The sequence below is a fragment of the Manacus candei genome, unplaced genomic scaffold (assembly GCF_025592945.1).
Source record: "Manacus candei isolate 608988 ecotype Guabito, Panama unplaced genomic scaffold, ASM2559294v1 h1tg000021l, whole genome shotgun sequence".
NCBI classification, from domain to species: domain Eukaryota; kingdom Metazoa; phylum Chordata; class Aves; order Passeriformes; family Pipridae; genus Manacus; species Manacus candei.
In genome coordinates this window covers 2,356,967-2,373,173 of record NW_026138069.1, presented here as the reverse complement: position 1 = coordinate 2,373,173, position 16,207 = coordinate 2,356,967, and the positions used below count along the sequence as shown (strand labels likewise).

The window sequence follows — 16,207 nt, the reverse complement described above, 5'->3', positions numbered from 1 at the left end:
GGGAAAAGTTGTGTTTTAATTACATGAATGGTAAAAGTTTGCATGGTTAACTTTTTCTTCTTATGTAGAACTATTTATTAAGAATGTGTTTTGAAGTGGTGTTTTTTATTCTGTGTATATTAAGACATAGAATAAACAGTCTGTCTACCTCATTCTCTTCTTCCCTCTACTGTAACCTGTTGTTAATAATTTTCATGGGTTAAAGTTACTCTAATCTCATGCATTTTTAGAGAAATGGATGTTCTTAGGCACACAGCAGGCAGAGATGGGTAAGAGTATGCTCAGGGTTGTTTCTTTTCACATACCTTAAAAGTGGGATTTTGTTTTGTTTTGTTTCTTTTTTGTTTTAATTATCAGTGACTAAGTTCTTAATGATGATTGATAATAAATTACTGATTAATCAATTCTGGCCTCCCTAAAATATTCCCTAAATTAATCACAGTTTAGGCCAGTAGTACAGAGCTCACACTGCTTATTTAGGTCTCTGTACTCCAGCTGTCATTTAACTTTGCTTACCATAGAAGTCTGCTTAAAATTTTTCAAGGGCAAATTTCAGAATTTAGAAAGCATTTCTAAAATAAGTGCTTGAGTTGTCTCTGGGGCTTCCTTCCCTGGAGCTTGGATAATGAGTTTTGGTAGGGCTGGGGAAGAGAGTCAAAATAAAAGAAGCTTAGAATTGTGATTTCCTTTGAAGTAATCTGTAGTTACTAACTTTGTCCAGCTTTTTGAAAAAAAGAAAAGGTCGTGAGAGACAGATTCTTTCTTTTAGTTGTATTCTGATGGAAGTTTCTCCACACAGCTGTGTAGGGGGAGAGGATTTTACCCACTTTCATACTACCTGTGAGGGCTGTTCTTTGTGTGTCTTGTAGCAGAATGGCTGAGGCTGGAAAGCTTCTCTAGAGATGGTCTAATTCAATCACAGTGCACAAAGCACAGCCAGCTGCAGTAGGTGGTCAAGGCCATGTTCACTTGGGTTTTGAGTATTTCCAAGGGTGGAGACAACACAGTCACCCTGGGCAACCTGTTCCAATGAAAAAGGCCTTTATTTCTTTGTTTCTTTCCTTATGTTTAACTGGATTTCTTCGATGGTATTTTTTTTCTGCTGCTAGCCACCAACTTCAGTTTAGAAGTAGTATCTTCCCTTGTGAGCTACCCGTATGCTGCAGAGAACTTCTGATACTTGCACCCCTCTTTTCAACGGCTTTGTGAAGACTGAGAAGTCCATTATGTTTCCCTGATTCCAGCAGAGCCTGTTGGCAGGACTCTGGGAATGCAGGAAGGAACTCTTCCCCTCTGGAAGTGCCAGTGTATGTTGATTAATGATACAGTCTCAGTTATATTTTACATTGCTTCAAGTGGTAGAAGTGACAGAAATCAAATTTATGCTTCAGTGACCTCTGTATTTAGGATTCATTTTCCCCAGGAGAAGTTCTTTTTGTTTCCAAACTGTTTATAAGCAATAATGATTAAAATCTGGCATAATTAAAAAAAAAAAGATCAAAATGCGGCCATAGGGAAGCCTGTCTCATTTTCTATTTCTTCTATGAAAGCATCATATAAGCCAGTCCCTCACCTGGTGTGGTCCTTGCTGTTGCCTGGTTGTACTTGATGCAGGATGAATCTTGTAGGTCAGTTCATACTTTGTCAGAGCACAGCTGGATGTGCACCCCTCTTGGCACAGCCAAAGGACTGGCATGAAGAAGGGAGACAGGACAACTTAAGCTGCAGAAACTGCATGGTAAACAAGTTCCAAAACCTGATGAGGCTCAAAAAAAGGTTGAGTTTATTTTATTTTAGCTATATCATATTTCTAACTGTTTTTGTGGGGAAATGGAGCAGAAGCTTGTGCCAGTTTGATGTAATTGGCATAGCAGAAGTCCAGCCAGCAGCTTAGCAGCACATTATTTATTCCTATTGATTGAGCCCTTGGGTTCTTTTTTGGTGGAAGACATGATCTCATCTTGCTCTTTAGATATCTTGTTCGCTTCATCTCTATAGTAGGTGGTGAGTGTAGAAGACATTATCAGAATGGCTGTACAGCTCTGTTGCTTGCTTAAGAGAGTTTCAGGAAGGTGGATATATCTTACTGGACAGAAGTGTGAGCCTCACAGCAACGTGAGCAGTGTGCTCGTGGCATGTGTGAGGTATAACACTGCTTAATATTGCATATGAGTGATTGGAAAGGTATAAGAATTTAACCAACTGTTCAAAAGAAATAGTTATATGTTAGTAGTATAGCTCAGGATTCTTTACAGATTCTGTAAGAGGTACTTTTCTGTTAGGCAAAATGTAAAAAATTACTTTGTTGGGAAAATATAGAGTGTGACAGTCTAGAACTTGCTGCCAGAGTGGTTATTTAATACTGAACCTTCAAAGGTATGCTTGCAAAATTGTTACAGACTTCAAAAAGTCTTTAAGTAGATACCTAATTAAGAATAAGATGCCTGAACATCTTATGGTAAAATACTTAATTCTGCACTGAGCTCTGCATTCTGAAGGCTTTGCTGTGGAACCGCTAAATTCTCCCTGAAAGCAGTTATATACCCAAGTATCTATTGAAAATGCTGCAAGTAAATCTGGGCTGTATTTGCATATAAAGGTCACTGCATAATAGCATATGCTGCATGATGTCCTGATTTTAGTTTAGCTTTTTCTTATTTTACGGTTGTAAACCAATTAGAATAGCCATTTGCTCTTGGAACTGATGTCTTTAAGTCCTTTGTGTTAGAATTCACACCATTCTTTAACACCTTAACACCTTTCACATATGCCAGCTCTCTTCCTAATCAAATTTAGAAGTTTCATATGAAGTTAGAAGGGTTGGATCTGGTACTTAGGATTTGGCTTACATGGGTGCAAATCACTTTAGTAAAAGTTCATTGAGATTTTTCTTCCAGTCTTTATGTTGTCATGCCTTTTTTTTTTTTTTAAGAGCTGTAGCTTGATCTTTATTTAAATCTGATTTTCATTATATACAGTATGATTACCTATTCAGTAATTTTTTCAAGTAAAATATCTTTCATTTAAAAGTGGTATTCTTTTTTAACCATCATATTTTTCATGTTCTGTAGAGAACAATTATTGTTCTTTCAGTTTATTTTTTTTAACCTTTCAGATTGCTTTTAATTGAGCTTTTTGCTAAACTGGTCATTGGGAAACAGAATTTGTACCATTCTGACAGCTGTTTTAGATACTTAGTTTTTTAACACACAAGCTGCTAAATGTGAGAAGTGATTACTTTTCCTTTTTGGTGACACTTGAGGCCAATGACCTCCAGCATTTTGATTTCAATTCCAAACAACAGTTTTGTTGGTAAGTAACTTAAAGCTATTTTAAAACAATATATGCAGCAGAGAATTGACTTGATGTGTTATTAGGAGTGCTGACCTGTCATGTTCAGAATTTAATGAGGTGTATAGTTCTATACTTTTATCTGCAGAATCTTCCATAATGATTTTCTAAACTCCTTTACAAATAGAGTTATTATGGAGTTGGGTAAAAATCCTCCTTGAGGAGAAATATCTGGAAGATACCTCCAGGATGTAGTTTTGAAAACTATGGATTCATTTCAGAAGTTCTCATGAAAAATTCATCTTGAGAACAGGGAAAATAGAAGTAGGAATATATTTTTCATCTGACTTCTGTTAATTTGTATTCATTGCAGCCTATTTCAAAAACTCAATTCCCAAAAGAGTTTTGAAGTATAGGCACAAGATAGAAAAAATATAGTCAGTGAATATAGTTTTGGGATGACACAGTGAGAGATGATATTTTAAAGGAATAGTATTAACTTGAAATGCTTACTTGTGTTTGAAAATACTGTACCTACATATAGTCATGAGAAACAAGGTTTGTGGTGGCTGGTGGGCATAAAGACCTACATTCCATCTTGCACTGTTCTTTTGTGGCAATTTCAAAGGTGCATCAGTCCTTGGAGCACATGAACTGTTGAATTTCTTTTGAAGAAAAAGGGGAAGGTTCCTGGGTAAGCAAATGCAACTCACTGATGTGTAGCATCACCTCCAGTGATATATCTGAAGATAGAAGTTAGTTTGCTGTATACTGTGCTATAACCTAATATTCTGAGTTGATAATGAGTAAAGGATGAATTATCATTCAGTTAAAATGCAGTGCCTTAGGAAGTGCAATTAGTCTATACTAAATTCTGGAGCCACTTGCTGTACCTTAGTATCTTCAGGATTTGTCTGATTAGGAATTGTGTGACGTGTTTTGGGGGTGGAGTACAAATGCACCACCCAATGAGCGTAGTACCTCACATGAAATTTTAATGTACAGTGCCCAGTGCTGTGCTTTTTTCCCTTTGGTTCAGTGCTAGCATTAAAAAATATGTTGCAGTCCCGTTTATAGGCTCTAATTTTGCAATATGACATTCCTTCAGTAAAAGAAAAGAAATTAAGCATGTCAGCTTATCAGTAGAAGTGTATTTGAATGAGAGTGTTGGCGTCGTGAGTGTAATTCTGTATATGGTGATGTGGAATTTTTCATGGTTCTTAATGTGAGCTTTGACAATATGAACCTTATATCATATTTGCAAGGAGTTGTTAAAATTGAACCTGAACAACAACATTCAGCTTAGTGAAAGCTTTGCATTTACAAGTAGTATATGGAAATAGAGTATAAGGAAGGATGCCAACTGCCACTTCATTAAATATAAGACTACCAGTGCAGTTGATTTTACAAAATTCCTTAATGGAAATCTTTTTATGGGGATCCCAGCAGAATGCTTTCTTATGCAGAAATTATTCTCAGTAGGTTTAACCACAATGAATATTCAGTGCTGATGCTGTCTATGATGATCCTGAAAAGGAAAAATCCTGAAGTTCCACATCATGTAATCACAGAGTAGCTCCAGACCTCTGGAGATACCTAGTCCACACCCTTCCTCAAGGCTGGATCTACTACAGCAGGTTGCCCAAGGTTGTATACAATCTCCAAGGATTGAAAGTCAACGAACTCTCTGGGCAGCCTGTTCTTGAGATGTTTGACCTCAATAACAGTGAAAAAGTGCCTTGTAATTTAAATGGAATTGCCCATATCTCAGTTTGTGCACATTGACTCTTTTTCTGTCACTAGGGATCACTGAGAAGAGTCTTGTTCTGTCTTCACTGCTTTTTACATAGCTGCTCTGCAATGGAGCACCTCTTTTTCCTCTGACCTTGGTGTTCCTTCTGTTTCTCACTTTTTTTTCTGCCGCCCACCCCCTTCCCCCAGCCTTGGCACGTACATTCAGTAGATCCATTTTCTCTAGCCCATTGAAGTCCCTCTGAATGACAGCACAACCATCTGCTCTGTCAACCACTTCTTCCGATTTCAAACTGTCTGTGGAATTGCTGAGGTTATGCTCTGCACCATGAGGCAGGTCCTTAAGGAAAAGCAGTACTGGCACCAGTATTGACCCCGGGGGTTCCATTAAAATGACTGGCCTCCAGTTGGACTTTGGCCTGCAGATCACAACTCTTAAGGACTGGCAGTGCAGCCGATTTTCAGCCACCCCTGCTGTCCACTTTCCTATCTGTGTTTCAGAATTTTTGGGGCTGTTCTGGGGGACAGTGTTGAAAGCCTTGCTACAGTCAAGATAAACAACATTCTCAGCTCATCCATGTTCTAGCTATTTCATTGTAGAAAGCTATCATGTTGGCCAAGCATGATTTTCCTTCATAAGTACATGCTGCTTATTTCCCATCACCTTCCTGTCCTTCACGTGCTTGCAAATTGTTTCCAGGATTATTTTCTTCATCACCTTCCAAGAAATTGGGGCGATGTGGTCTGGCCTTTGGTTCTCTGTCTTCTCCTTCCTATCCTTCTTGAAGACAGGAGTGATGTCTGCTTTTTTATAGTCTATTTGAACCTCCCATAGTCATGATCTTTCAAAGGTGTTTTGAGAGTGGTCTTGCAGTGATACTGTCCAGATCCCTCAGCACTCAGGGAAGCATCCATCCCATCAGGTCACATAAAGTTTTGTACGTCCAGCTTGTTTAAATCTTCCCTAACCTAATTCTTCTCCAAGGATAAGTGTTCCTTGCTCCAGAAGAGCAAGGAAGAGCTATGAAGCGTCTTCTTTCTACAGAGTTTCAGCAAAGCTGGTATCCATAACCCAATAAAAGATTGATGGGATCACTGTTTTGAGTGTGGAATGTCAGTATTTCCACTGACAGGAGCATGCTAGTCATATCTACTGATCTCTCTCACACACAACTATCCAAATTACTTAAAATAACCTTTATTGGTGAAAAAAGGTAAAGATTTGTTTGTGAGGAGAAAGCTTAGCCATCTGAGAGTGCAGTCTGAACTGACTACATGTCCTCTGGTCGTACTAGCTTCAAATATCCATTGGGGTGGGATGGTCTACGCAAAATGAACTTACACATAATTATAGTTTTAGCTATTGTGACTGTAAGTGAATTTTGAATATTAGAATATTGTCAAATTCTAATACCCACAATTTTCCTAATGCTCAAAAATATTATGTATTATGTTTACTTTAAATGTATACTGAAAATTTACTCTTGTAAAGTCCATAGGTGAAGCATTAATGTTCATTCTCTACTTTCTGAAACATACTGCACAGTCCCAGCTGGGGCTGGATACTGAATGAATGGATGTTGGATTCACTGGAAAGTATTTTTTCACGATCTTTGTAGCTGCTAAGATAATAATGAACTCTCTAAAATCAAGTAGAATCTTAAAACTCCTCAATTGCATGTTGATTGTCCTTATATTGATGGATCTTGGAGCTGTACACCTGCCTCAGTCAAAGTAAGGATGTGCCCAAATACAGGTTTTGGATTAGATTAACTGTAGAGTCTGTTCAGTTTGATAGCAGTTCCATCTGGTATTTGATGAATTTTGACACGTCAGGTAAGCAAGGGAAAGTAATTAGGATTTTCATGAAGTATGAATTTTGGTTTTACAGATGCTGTCTGTTGGAGTGCTGGATGTGTCCAGATATCATCCCTATTTGAGCAGTGTATGTCCAGCTTGCTTTATGGGGCATAAAAGCAGAAGTTACTTATCTAAATGTGTGATTTACCTTTCTTGAATGATAATGATGCTAAACTTAAGTGATTATACTTGGTTAAAATGTAATTTACTATCTGGAATTTGGCTGAGCTCAGCTTGAAACTAAATGTGCAGTTGGTGCTTTAAAAAAAGTGACAAAAACTGCTAAAATATTCAGCACTAAGAATATCTTTGACTATTTAGATGCTTTAGGAGCAGTGGCTGAATAGGATAGTCACAGTCATAATGCACTACAACCTTCTCTTCTTTCTCATGTTGCTGTTTATATCATGCTTGAATGAAAATATATTTTAGCTCCCTGAAAGCCTCTTCTCTGCAGCTTTTAACTTTCAGCAGATGGGAGTATTAGAGGAACATTTTTGCCTCTGCTTCTGCACTGAACTGAGAAAGTCACAGGACTGTGAAAGGATTCAGCCAAATTGCAGAACCTTCCTTGCCCTACTCTTGAGCAGCCCACGCTATTAGCAACTATCTTCGTGGTGTCAGAGATTTCATTAGCTAGTTGTGGGAGATCCATTCAACTATGCTAATTATTTCAACAAGTTCTATTCATGAGCTGTTTAAACATGGGAGCTTACAGAAGTAGTAGCTATTCCAGAAAGACTTTTGAATGCAGATCTGTTTCTGCACATTCATGTTTCGATGCTGACTGCAGACATCTACAGTAAGAGTAAAACTATGAATTAAACCATCAGGATATAACCCAGATATTTCTTCCTCAAGTTTTCTATTTTGTATAGTGCCCTGATCATAGAGGAAAGGGAAAGGACCAGTTCATCCTTTCACTTTCTGGTATTCTTATGTGACTATTGATGGGCTGTAATGCAAATTTCTATTTGAATCTGGACTGCTCTGAAGCTTGAGGATTTCTAAATGTTATTCTTGTTTTCAGTGTTCATGAACTCTTGGATTTGCAGCAAAATGTACATGATAGAAAGAACCTTCAGGGTGAGAGATTTTAAATATAGTTCTGTTTAAGTGTGTTTGACATAATTATAACATATTAAAAATATTATGTTGTCAGTGTATAGTCAAAGGTGTTTTTTCTTCTTTACTTTACTCAGATTTACCCCGCTTCTGGAAAAATCTCAAAATCTGAACGACTTCTTTACACTGTCTACAAGATACCATTCCATTAAGAACAATGAGCTCCACAACACCAGGTCAGTTTGTTTGTATTTATACTTTGCTCCTGCAGAACACTGTGCTGTATTAGAAAGTACATAATTCTTTGTGTTGATGAAATGAATTTGGCAAGTGACTGATATGCCAACTGCACTTCATATGATATGATACGATACAATAAAGCAGGACAATGGCTATACAGACATAAAAGGTTATTTTGGGGATAACTTGTCACAGTTGAATTGTAAAGCCAGTATGATCCTACAGTGCATTTAAAACATTTTTGTGGTTTTTATTAATAAACTGATTAGTCATGATTGGACATGAATAGGCATTTTATAACATTTTAGTTACCAGTATTAGTAATTAGTCATTATTTTCTGCCTTTGCACAATTGCTTCCTTAGAAAAAAAGACTGTGAATGGTATTCTGTTATTTTTCCTTTTGGGTCCAAAGTCATATTTGCCCATAAAGGGCATTCTCTGCAGAGCTTCATCCTTTAAATATATGTAATTAACAATGATCTCTTAACCTGCTTTATCCAGTGCCTGCAAAATGAATTTACTGCAGGTTTACCTGATAGAAAGGGAATGATCAGTAGCTGTACACAGTGTTTAAACTTCCAAGATGCGTATGGAACATGCCTTGACTTCAGTTCTTTTGGGGAGCGAGAGTCCCCAGTTCAAATCTGTGCAACATCCCATATGGTTCGCACTTTGTTCACCCACACTTGAAGTATTTATTTCTAGTACTGTTGGTAAAATAACCCTTTACAGGTGGCTTATTTTAAACCTGCTTCAGTTTTGTGCAAACAGCTTATAAAAGCATCAGGGAAAACACTGCAGTACTTTTTAAGGTGTATTTATCTGTAGATGCCCTATCTCATAGAAATTTATTTCAGTGAGGACCTTTGGAGAATTGTTGATTGTAGTATTGAAAACTGGCAGTAACTGCCTTTACGTGAAATGGAGTCAAGCATAGTTGGATTTCAGCCTTGGCCTCTTTTTCTTACAGTGCAGTTTGGTGCATTCAGTAAATTATCCATACAAAACATGGCAGGGCTTCAGCAGAAAATCATACCTTTATCTCAGTGGTGCCTAATATGAAATAATCCTGTACTTTCCTAACATGCAGTTCAAATGCCAAGATACTTCAGTCGACTGGGTATCTTTCTAACGTTTCTTCTTTTCTATTAGATGTAGCCTGTGGAAATAGGCCAAAATGAAGTTGTCTCTTACAAAAAGAAAATAAATTTTCCAATGCTCTTATTACTATGAAGAAAGAAGACAGCAAACATGAATGCATATTTACTATCTGTTTCTACAGACTAAATCTAATACAAGAAAGAAGAAACATTCAATATGATCAGATTACTTGTAAAGGTATTTAGACACTTCAGAATCATGGCTTTTAGTAGGAGCCTAAGTATCTTTAAATCTAGTCCTTAGTGTCTCCCATCATTAGAGTTTGCCTCTGAAATCCATGAGTTGCTTCAGCTACCATTTCAAAACACCTCTGTGACTTGTACAGAAATGCAGTATACAAGGGCAGTGTCAGCCATGGGATTCTCATTTTTCTTTCCCTCAGTGAAAGGGAAATGAGGCAGAATTTATTTGGACTTAGGTCTCGCATCCTGCTTAAAGTAAATGCTATGGACTAAAGGAGAATGACTGACTGTCTCCACGTGACATCTCTTCTGTCTCCTGACTGAGGGAATCTGAGATGTGTTTTGTGCAGTGTTCTATCACCTTTTGGCAGTCATTCAAATTTCTGGTTCCAGTGTGGTCACTGTAATGGACTGATAGGGAATACGGTGATAGGAGAAGTCTTCTACATTCTGTGAGCAGTTAACACTTGATCAGAATTTTTTAGGAGATAAAAATTGCCAAGTTTTCTTATTGCATCCATAGTAACTGAGTTCCCCTTTTCAAGTCCTATTCAAGCATATGCATTTTTTCCTATATGGCTAATATGTCTTTGTCCCATGGCAGTTTTTATTGCTTCTTTTTCTTTCTCCTGTGGTTTACTTTTTATGAAGGTTAACCTTATGAGATGAAGAGGTAGAAGGACTGTCCCTTCCAATCCAAACTATTTTGTGACTCTGTGATTCCTGTGATTCAACTTCTTACTTAGGTTTAAAATATATATCAGGATGTACTTGTTTCACTTGTAAGACACTCCAGTAGTTGAGGAAGTATCCCTAGTATTCCAAAAGAAAAATTAATGCATTGGCAGTGACATGAACAGCTTGTTCCTGTGCTGGTGTGCCTGGAACAAGCTGGAAGGCAGTTCTGGCATTAATGGCACATAGTTTAAGTTGCAAAAGCCTAATTGAGATGTGTCTAGTACTGTCTGAGTTGAGGGTTTTGTGCTTTTTCTTTTTTAGTCCTGAGAACCTTGAGCTTCTTCAAGGAATAGGTTGCTATATTCAGTTACAGCCAGTGGTTAGGGCAGTTTAAAATAATTTCTAAGCAGCGAACTTTAGGCACATACAGTATACAAACAGTATTAACATATTTAAACCCACTCTTTTTCTGTTGTGTAACACCAGGAATGCTGCCTCATTTGAATACCAATCTATGTGTCTGGTACCTAAGACGTGAAAATTTTCATAATGTATTGTAAACATTTTCATTTTGGGTCATGGTTGTAAGTTACAACAAAATGGTAAATGTATGTTTTGTTCTGTTTATCTATCCCACATATATATAGAACTTGTGTTAATACATTCATACATGCTGTTTACATGAAAGATAAGTATACTTTCAGAAAAAAAAAACGAAGAAAAAGTAAGAGGCAAACTTGTAAAGCAGTAGTACTCTGTAGATGGACGGTATAGGCCTGTCCACTTCATGACTGGCTTGTTCTGTCAATGAAAAATTCTGAAATGTTGTAGAAGGTTCAAAGATTGTGTGCACTATGCCAGATTTCTGTGGTTTTATAATGTAATGTGCTAAGTGAAAAAAAATACATATTCTTTAGAATAGCTTTCCCTTCATACCTAAATTGTTGGAAAGCCCATTGAAAGACCTGATGTGGAACAAGTAAAAAATTATGCACGTTTTATTCAAACGCTATTTGAGGAACCTCTTTGGATAGATTTTTGTTCACAGCACCAATGCACATAAGTATTTCTTTATGTTGTATGATGCAATGAAGGGGTCTCCAGCATAGCAACATCTACTTGCAACAACATAGCCTCTTAGGTTGATCCCAGCTCTCTGAACCTTCAGGGACCAGGTTCTTGCTAATCTGTAGGGCTGTAAAGTAAATGCTGAATCCCAGCAGGGAAAGGTACTGATGTTTGCTTTGTTATAAATTGTAAGATCATTAAGGAAATGTTTACATTCTGTTGCCGTTGCATGTTCTGAACTGATTGCTGTTCATAAAAAGTATTGGACAGAAAAAGAAAATATTTATTTCACAGAATCATAGAATTGTTAGGGTTAGAAGGGGCTTCTGGAGATCTTGTCATCCAACCCCCCTGCCAAGGCAGGGTCACCTAGAGCTGGTTACACAGGTTTTTAATGTTTCCAGAGAGGGACACTCCATGACATCCCTGGGCAGCCTGTTCCAGTGCTCTGCCACCCTCAATGTAAAGAAGTTCCTTCCTCACATTGATATTGAACTTCTTTGTGTTTTAGTTTATGGCCATTGCTCCTCATCCTGTCACTGGGCACAACTGAAAAGAGTCTGGCACCATCCTCTTGGCAGCTGCGTGTGAGATATTTATGTGCATTAATGAGTTCCCACCTCAGTCTTCTCCAGACTAAACAGGCCCAGCTCCCTCAGTCTCTTCTTATAAGAGAGATGCTTCAGTCCCTTAATCATCTTTGTGGCCTCTGCTGGACCCTCTCCAGTGGCTCCTTACCTTTCCTGTACTGGGGAGCCCAGAACTGGACATAGTACTCCAGATGTGGCCTCACTAGGGCCAAGTAGGGGGGAGGATCACCTCCTCTGACCTTTCCACACTCTACCACACCCTGTGCACTCCAGGATATCATTGGCCATCCTGGCCACAAGGACGCAATTCACCCAGTGGTGAATTAATATACTCACAGGTATATTTTGCAGTTGTCTGTCTCTAACTCTCCAGTACTTTGAAATACAATCTTCTGTTAACATGGTGGTGTAGTTAGAGATTGTTTCTGTTGTGTACCTACCAGCTCAATTTCCAAGGACTTCAACCCTTGCAAAGGGTGATACTCATTTGAACAGGAGATTGCTTCATTTTAAATCATGTGTTGGTTTAATACAATATTCATTACTCAGATTTTTCAAAGAAAAACAGCATCTATGGGGAAGGGTGAATTATAAATATTTCTGTGAAGATAGAGATCATAGATTTTCTTTTTGTAACCTGAGAAGGGGAATGAGTCCAGAGAGATTTCATTTCTTCTCCCGTTTGCCTTTCCCATCACCCCGATCTTTCAGATTTTGTGCTTTACTTTTCACCTTGAAATTAAAAGCAATATTAGAATAGTTAAATGAAATTAATTCTATTAAAAAACAAAACACCAAAACCACTAAAGTTGTTCATGGAATTACTTTTCACTGTCCTTGGTTTTCAAAAGTGTATCAACATGTGCCTGCTGCTGAACAGAACAAGTTCAAAATGTGTCTAGGTTACTTACCTACACCTACATGAAATCAGCTCTTTTAGCTATTGGTAATAACTGAATTAAAGTCCAAGTCTGATATATAATGTTTTGGAAATCCCTGTCCAAACTTCTTTCTACTCTTCAACAACATTACTTATTTTTTCAGGTCTTTAGTACCTTCTATGAGCTACCTGTTACTGTAGTCAATAGAAAGTGATATTTCTTAATAAACTGAGTGAGAAGAGAAAGGAGTTGTGTGCTAAATTCTGCAAGTTCCTTCTTCTGGATCACTTTTCTATCATCTTGATTCTGAATTCCTTTGATAGGCATTTGTTTGTTCCTCATGAGAAACAGCTTATTTTTCCTCACTGTGAAGTTGACTCCCCCTGTTTCTTTGTTCTGCTTTGCTCTGCATTTTTACAAATAATTTTCCTCATATTAGTAAAGGCTAAGTATAGAAAATGTTCCAAAATGCTATTTTCACTATGGTTTTAAAACTAAAATGCAGTGAAAGGTTATGTTGCAGTCCAGTAACTGTCTCTGTGAACAGATGAATATTTTGATAAATACTCATGTATGTTACTTTAAAATGTATTTGTCAGTTTTTTGGTTAAAAGATTTATGAGAACTTTCAGTCTAAAAAAAAAAAAAGTAGTAAATGAAATACCAGAAGGCTAAAACCTATTTTAGTTCCATGAAAGGTAAGTGCATGGATCTTTTTGGATCTCTGACTGTAGACTGAAGGAATAGTATACATTTGTTTCTTGTGATGACTTTGTGATGACTTCTCCATGATTAAAAAAGGAATACATCACAGGCTGGATTAGATATATATTTGGTGAGTTCACTGAGTATGGCCCAGTAACTTTCAGGATTAATAGTTATGTTATCTATGTCTATCTGTCTATGTATGACAGAGTACTGCAGCTCTTTAAGATATCAAAAAGGAAAAAATAAAATCTACAAGTTCAACCATAATGAAGTGTATAAAAGAAGGATTCTTCCCCCACAGCACTCTCTGCTTTTTTTTTAACTTTCAATGCAAAGCACGACTCAGATGTTCAGCTCAGATTTTGACCTCTTGAATCTCCTTACAGAACTCCAAAATAGCTTCAGTCTGACATAAATCTTAGTTTTACCCTCATGAAATGTAAAAGTCATTGCTGTACAGACTTTCTCTGTATTTTTCTCATAATAATTTAAGCCTGACATCCTTACCTAGGTATTTCTAGGTAAAATCCCAACAATTCACTAGTTTGAGTGAAAAATTTGGATTCAAAATGTGTTCTACCACTGGGGATTTAATGTACAAGACTACCAAATAATGAATAAAATACTCTGTGCATGCATTGGATAAGAAAGCATCATCTTGTTCACTTGCTAGTAATTAAAATTTGTAAATACATTGAGCTACTTACTTAGAAGTAATTTACACCACTTACAACTAAAACTGATAATCAAAGCATTAAAGTGTCATCGTTCTGCCCTTATTTGTGTACTTACACTTGCACGTGTTCATGAAAGTCTATTATTTTGTGCTAACTCTTCAGGTTTCAAGTGAATAAATAATGACAACGCCTAGACAGTGTGTTGTGGAATTAGTTACTACTTTCTGCAGATTCAACTTAACTGAAGAAAACAGCTCTGAAGAGTATTTTTTACTATGAATTTGCAGTGCTTTAAGGTGATAAAAACTTTAACCTATGCATACATAAAAATTCCTATCTATTCAAACAGATACTGTGCTTGAAGATTAGAACTATCTTGCTTTTTTTCTTCCAGGAATCAGTTGTTAATATTGGCTGCCGAATGGTTTTGTCTGAGAATTTCTCTTTAAAAATAACTGTTTTGTTGGTCTGTGTAGTCAAAGCAGTGGTCTGACTTTTTGACCACTAGCACTTCAACAGCTAAATTAGCTTTCTGGGAATAAATCTTGAAAGCTTTATAAAGCTTATAAAGATTCTTCAGAATGGCTTTTTTAAATTAGAGGTGAAAACATTTTCTCATTTTGAGTACATAATTCATCCTCAGTGTTCACTTAGAACATGCACCTCTAGAAATAACCATCAAATTTATTGTCCATTAACAAAACACAGTATTTCACTGTCTTTTAGAGTTATTATAATTTTTGCTATGATTAGTTCATTAAACCAAGATGGCACAGTTACACTTTCACTGGAGTCTAGTGAACTTTAAATAGGTAAATGTATATGTTAATTTGAGTGACCTTAGGAAAGGCAGATCAGAGGATTGCATTCTCTCTATAGAGTGAAAATACAGTGTTTTATAGCAGTGTTGATAATTAACCATTGGATTATACTGGATAATGGTGGGGAGACTAATTCCTCATCTGACTCATCCTTTCAAACTATAAATCCCAACAACCATCTAGAAATTGCTTTGATTGTCACTAAGTGTATGACAAAATTTTCATGTGTTTTTACTGAATAGAAGTCTGCTATCACTCTGAGTTTGGAAAGCCTCCAAACTTAGAAGTTTGTATTCCAGTCTCACAGGAAATATTTAACCAACTCTGCTTTTATTATTTTACTGTCTGTAATCCTAAAGTCATTGGCTTGCTGGAAGCTTACACAATGGAAGCATCCTGCATTGCCTTATGAAAACTTGGCTTTACTTGAAGCAAACTCCTTAGCTTAACCTGTAAAACCTTCCCTAAGTATAGGAAATTGCTCTGGGAACAAAAATATTTTGTAATTCCAAATCAAGTCAGAATCTGAAGGAGCTCAATAAAAGAAATGTCCTGTCTCCATGTAATTTCAGCAGTTGACATGTGTCATTTGTGCCATTTCCATGTGGTCCACGTCCTAGGGGAGAAGGGGACTGCATTCGGGGTATTGTGCTTTTAAGAAGACCTGATTAATGTAGCTCAGAGTCTATAAAGTAAAATTTGGTCTCTCCAGGTGCTTCATTGCTATATTCTGTTTGGCAAATCAGTTGCTTTCCTAATTCTTGTCTGTGTCAATCCTCACATTTCAATTTGGAGAATTGCTGTTTCTGTGTCCAGATAAAAGCAACAAAAATCCTTTTACAGTGTCCTTATTAGCAGGGTTCTTTATATGTTAAAATACAAGTAGTGTGAAAGATGCTCATGTTTCCCTGCATTGATGCAAACACACTTTACCTCCTGAGTGATTTTACTCATCAAATAACTGTGTCACTTGAATCACTTACCAAATGATGTGTTGTCAAGACTCATTACTGTGTGTTTGTCTTAGTGGGGGGAGAAGACAGGACAGAGTCACCTCTAGGGTAGGAGAGCAGGTGGGAGATTGCTAGCCAGGGAACTGCACAATTCCTCCACAAGGGGAGGTTACATTTTGAGATATGACTTTTTCAGCGGCAGTGCCAGAATAAGCAGCTCTGGTGACTGCCTGCCCATTGTTCTCACTTTTCACAACTGCTCAGTTGTGCCAGGTATG

At 37.2% G+C, this 16,207-nt stretch overlaps 1 protein-coding gene across 2 annotated transcripts in view; it reads left to right on the top strand.

Moving 5' to 3' along the window:
• The window catches only part of HDAC9 (histone deacetylase 9), a 459,755-nt gene that overhangs the window by 28,197 nt on the left and 415,351 nt on the right, over positions 1–16,207 (top strand). The window contains exon 2 of one of the 2 annotated variants that reach the window (XM_051785902.1): positions 8,106–8,204. In XM_051785902.1, coding sequence (XP_051641862.1) covers positions 8,186–8,204 — 19 coding nt within the window. In that variant the 5' untranslated portion in view covers positions 8,106–8,185. Of the gene's footprint in view, positions 1–8,105; positions 8,205–16,207 lie in introns of those variants that run through there. The other variant, XM_051785904.1, reaches the window with a different exon arrangement.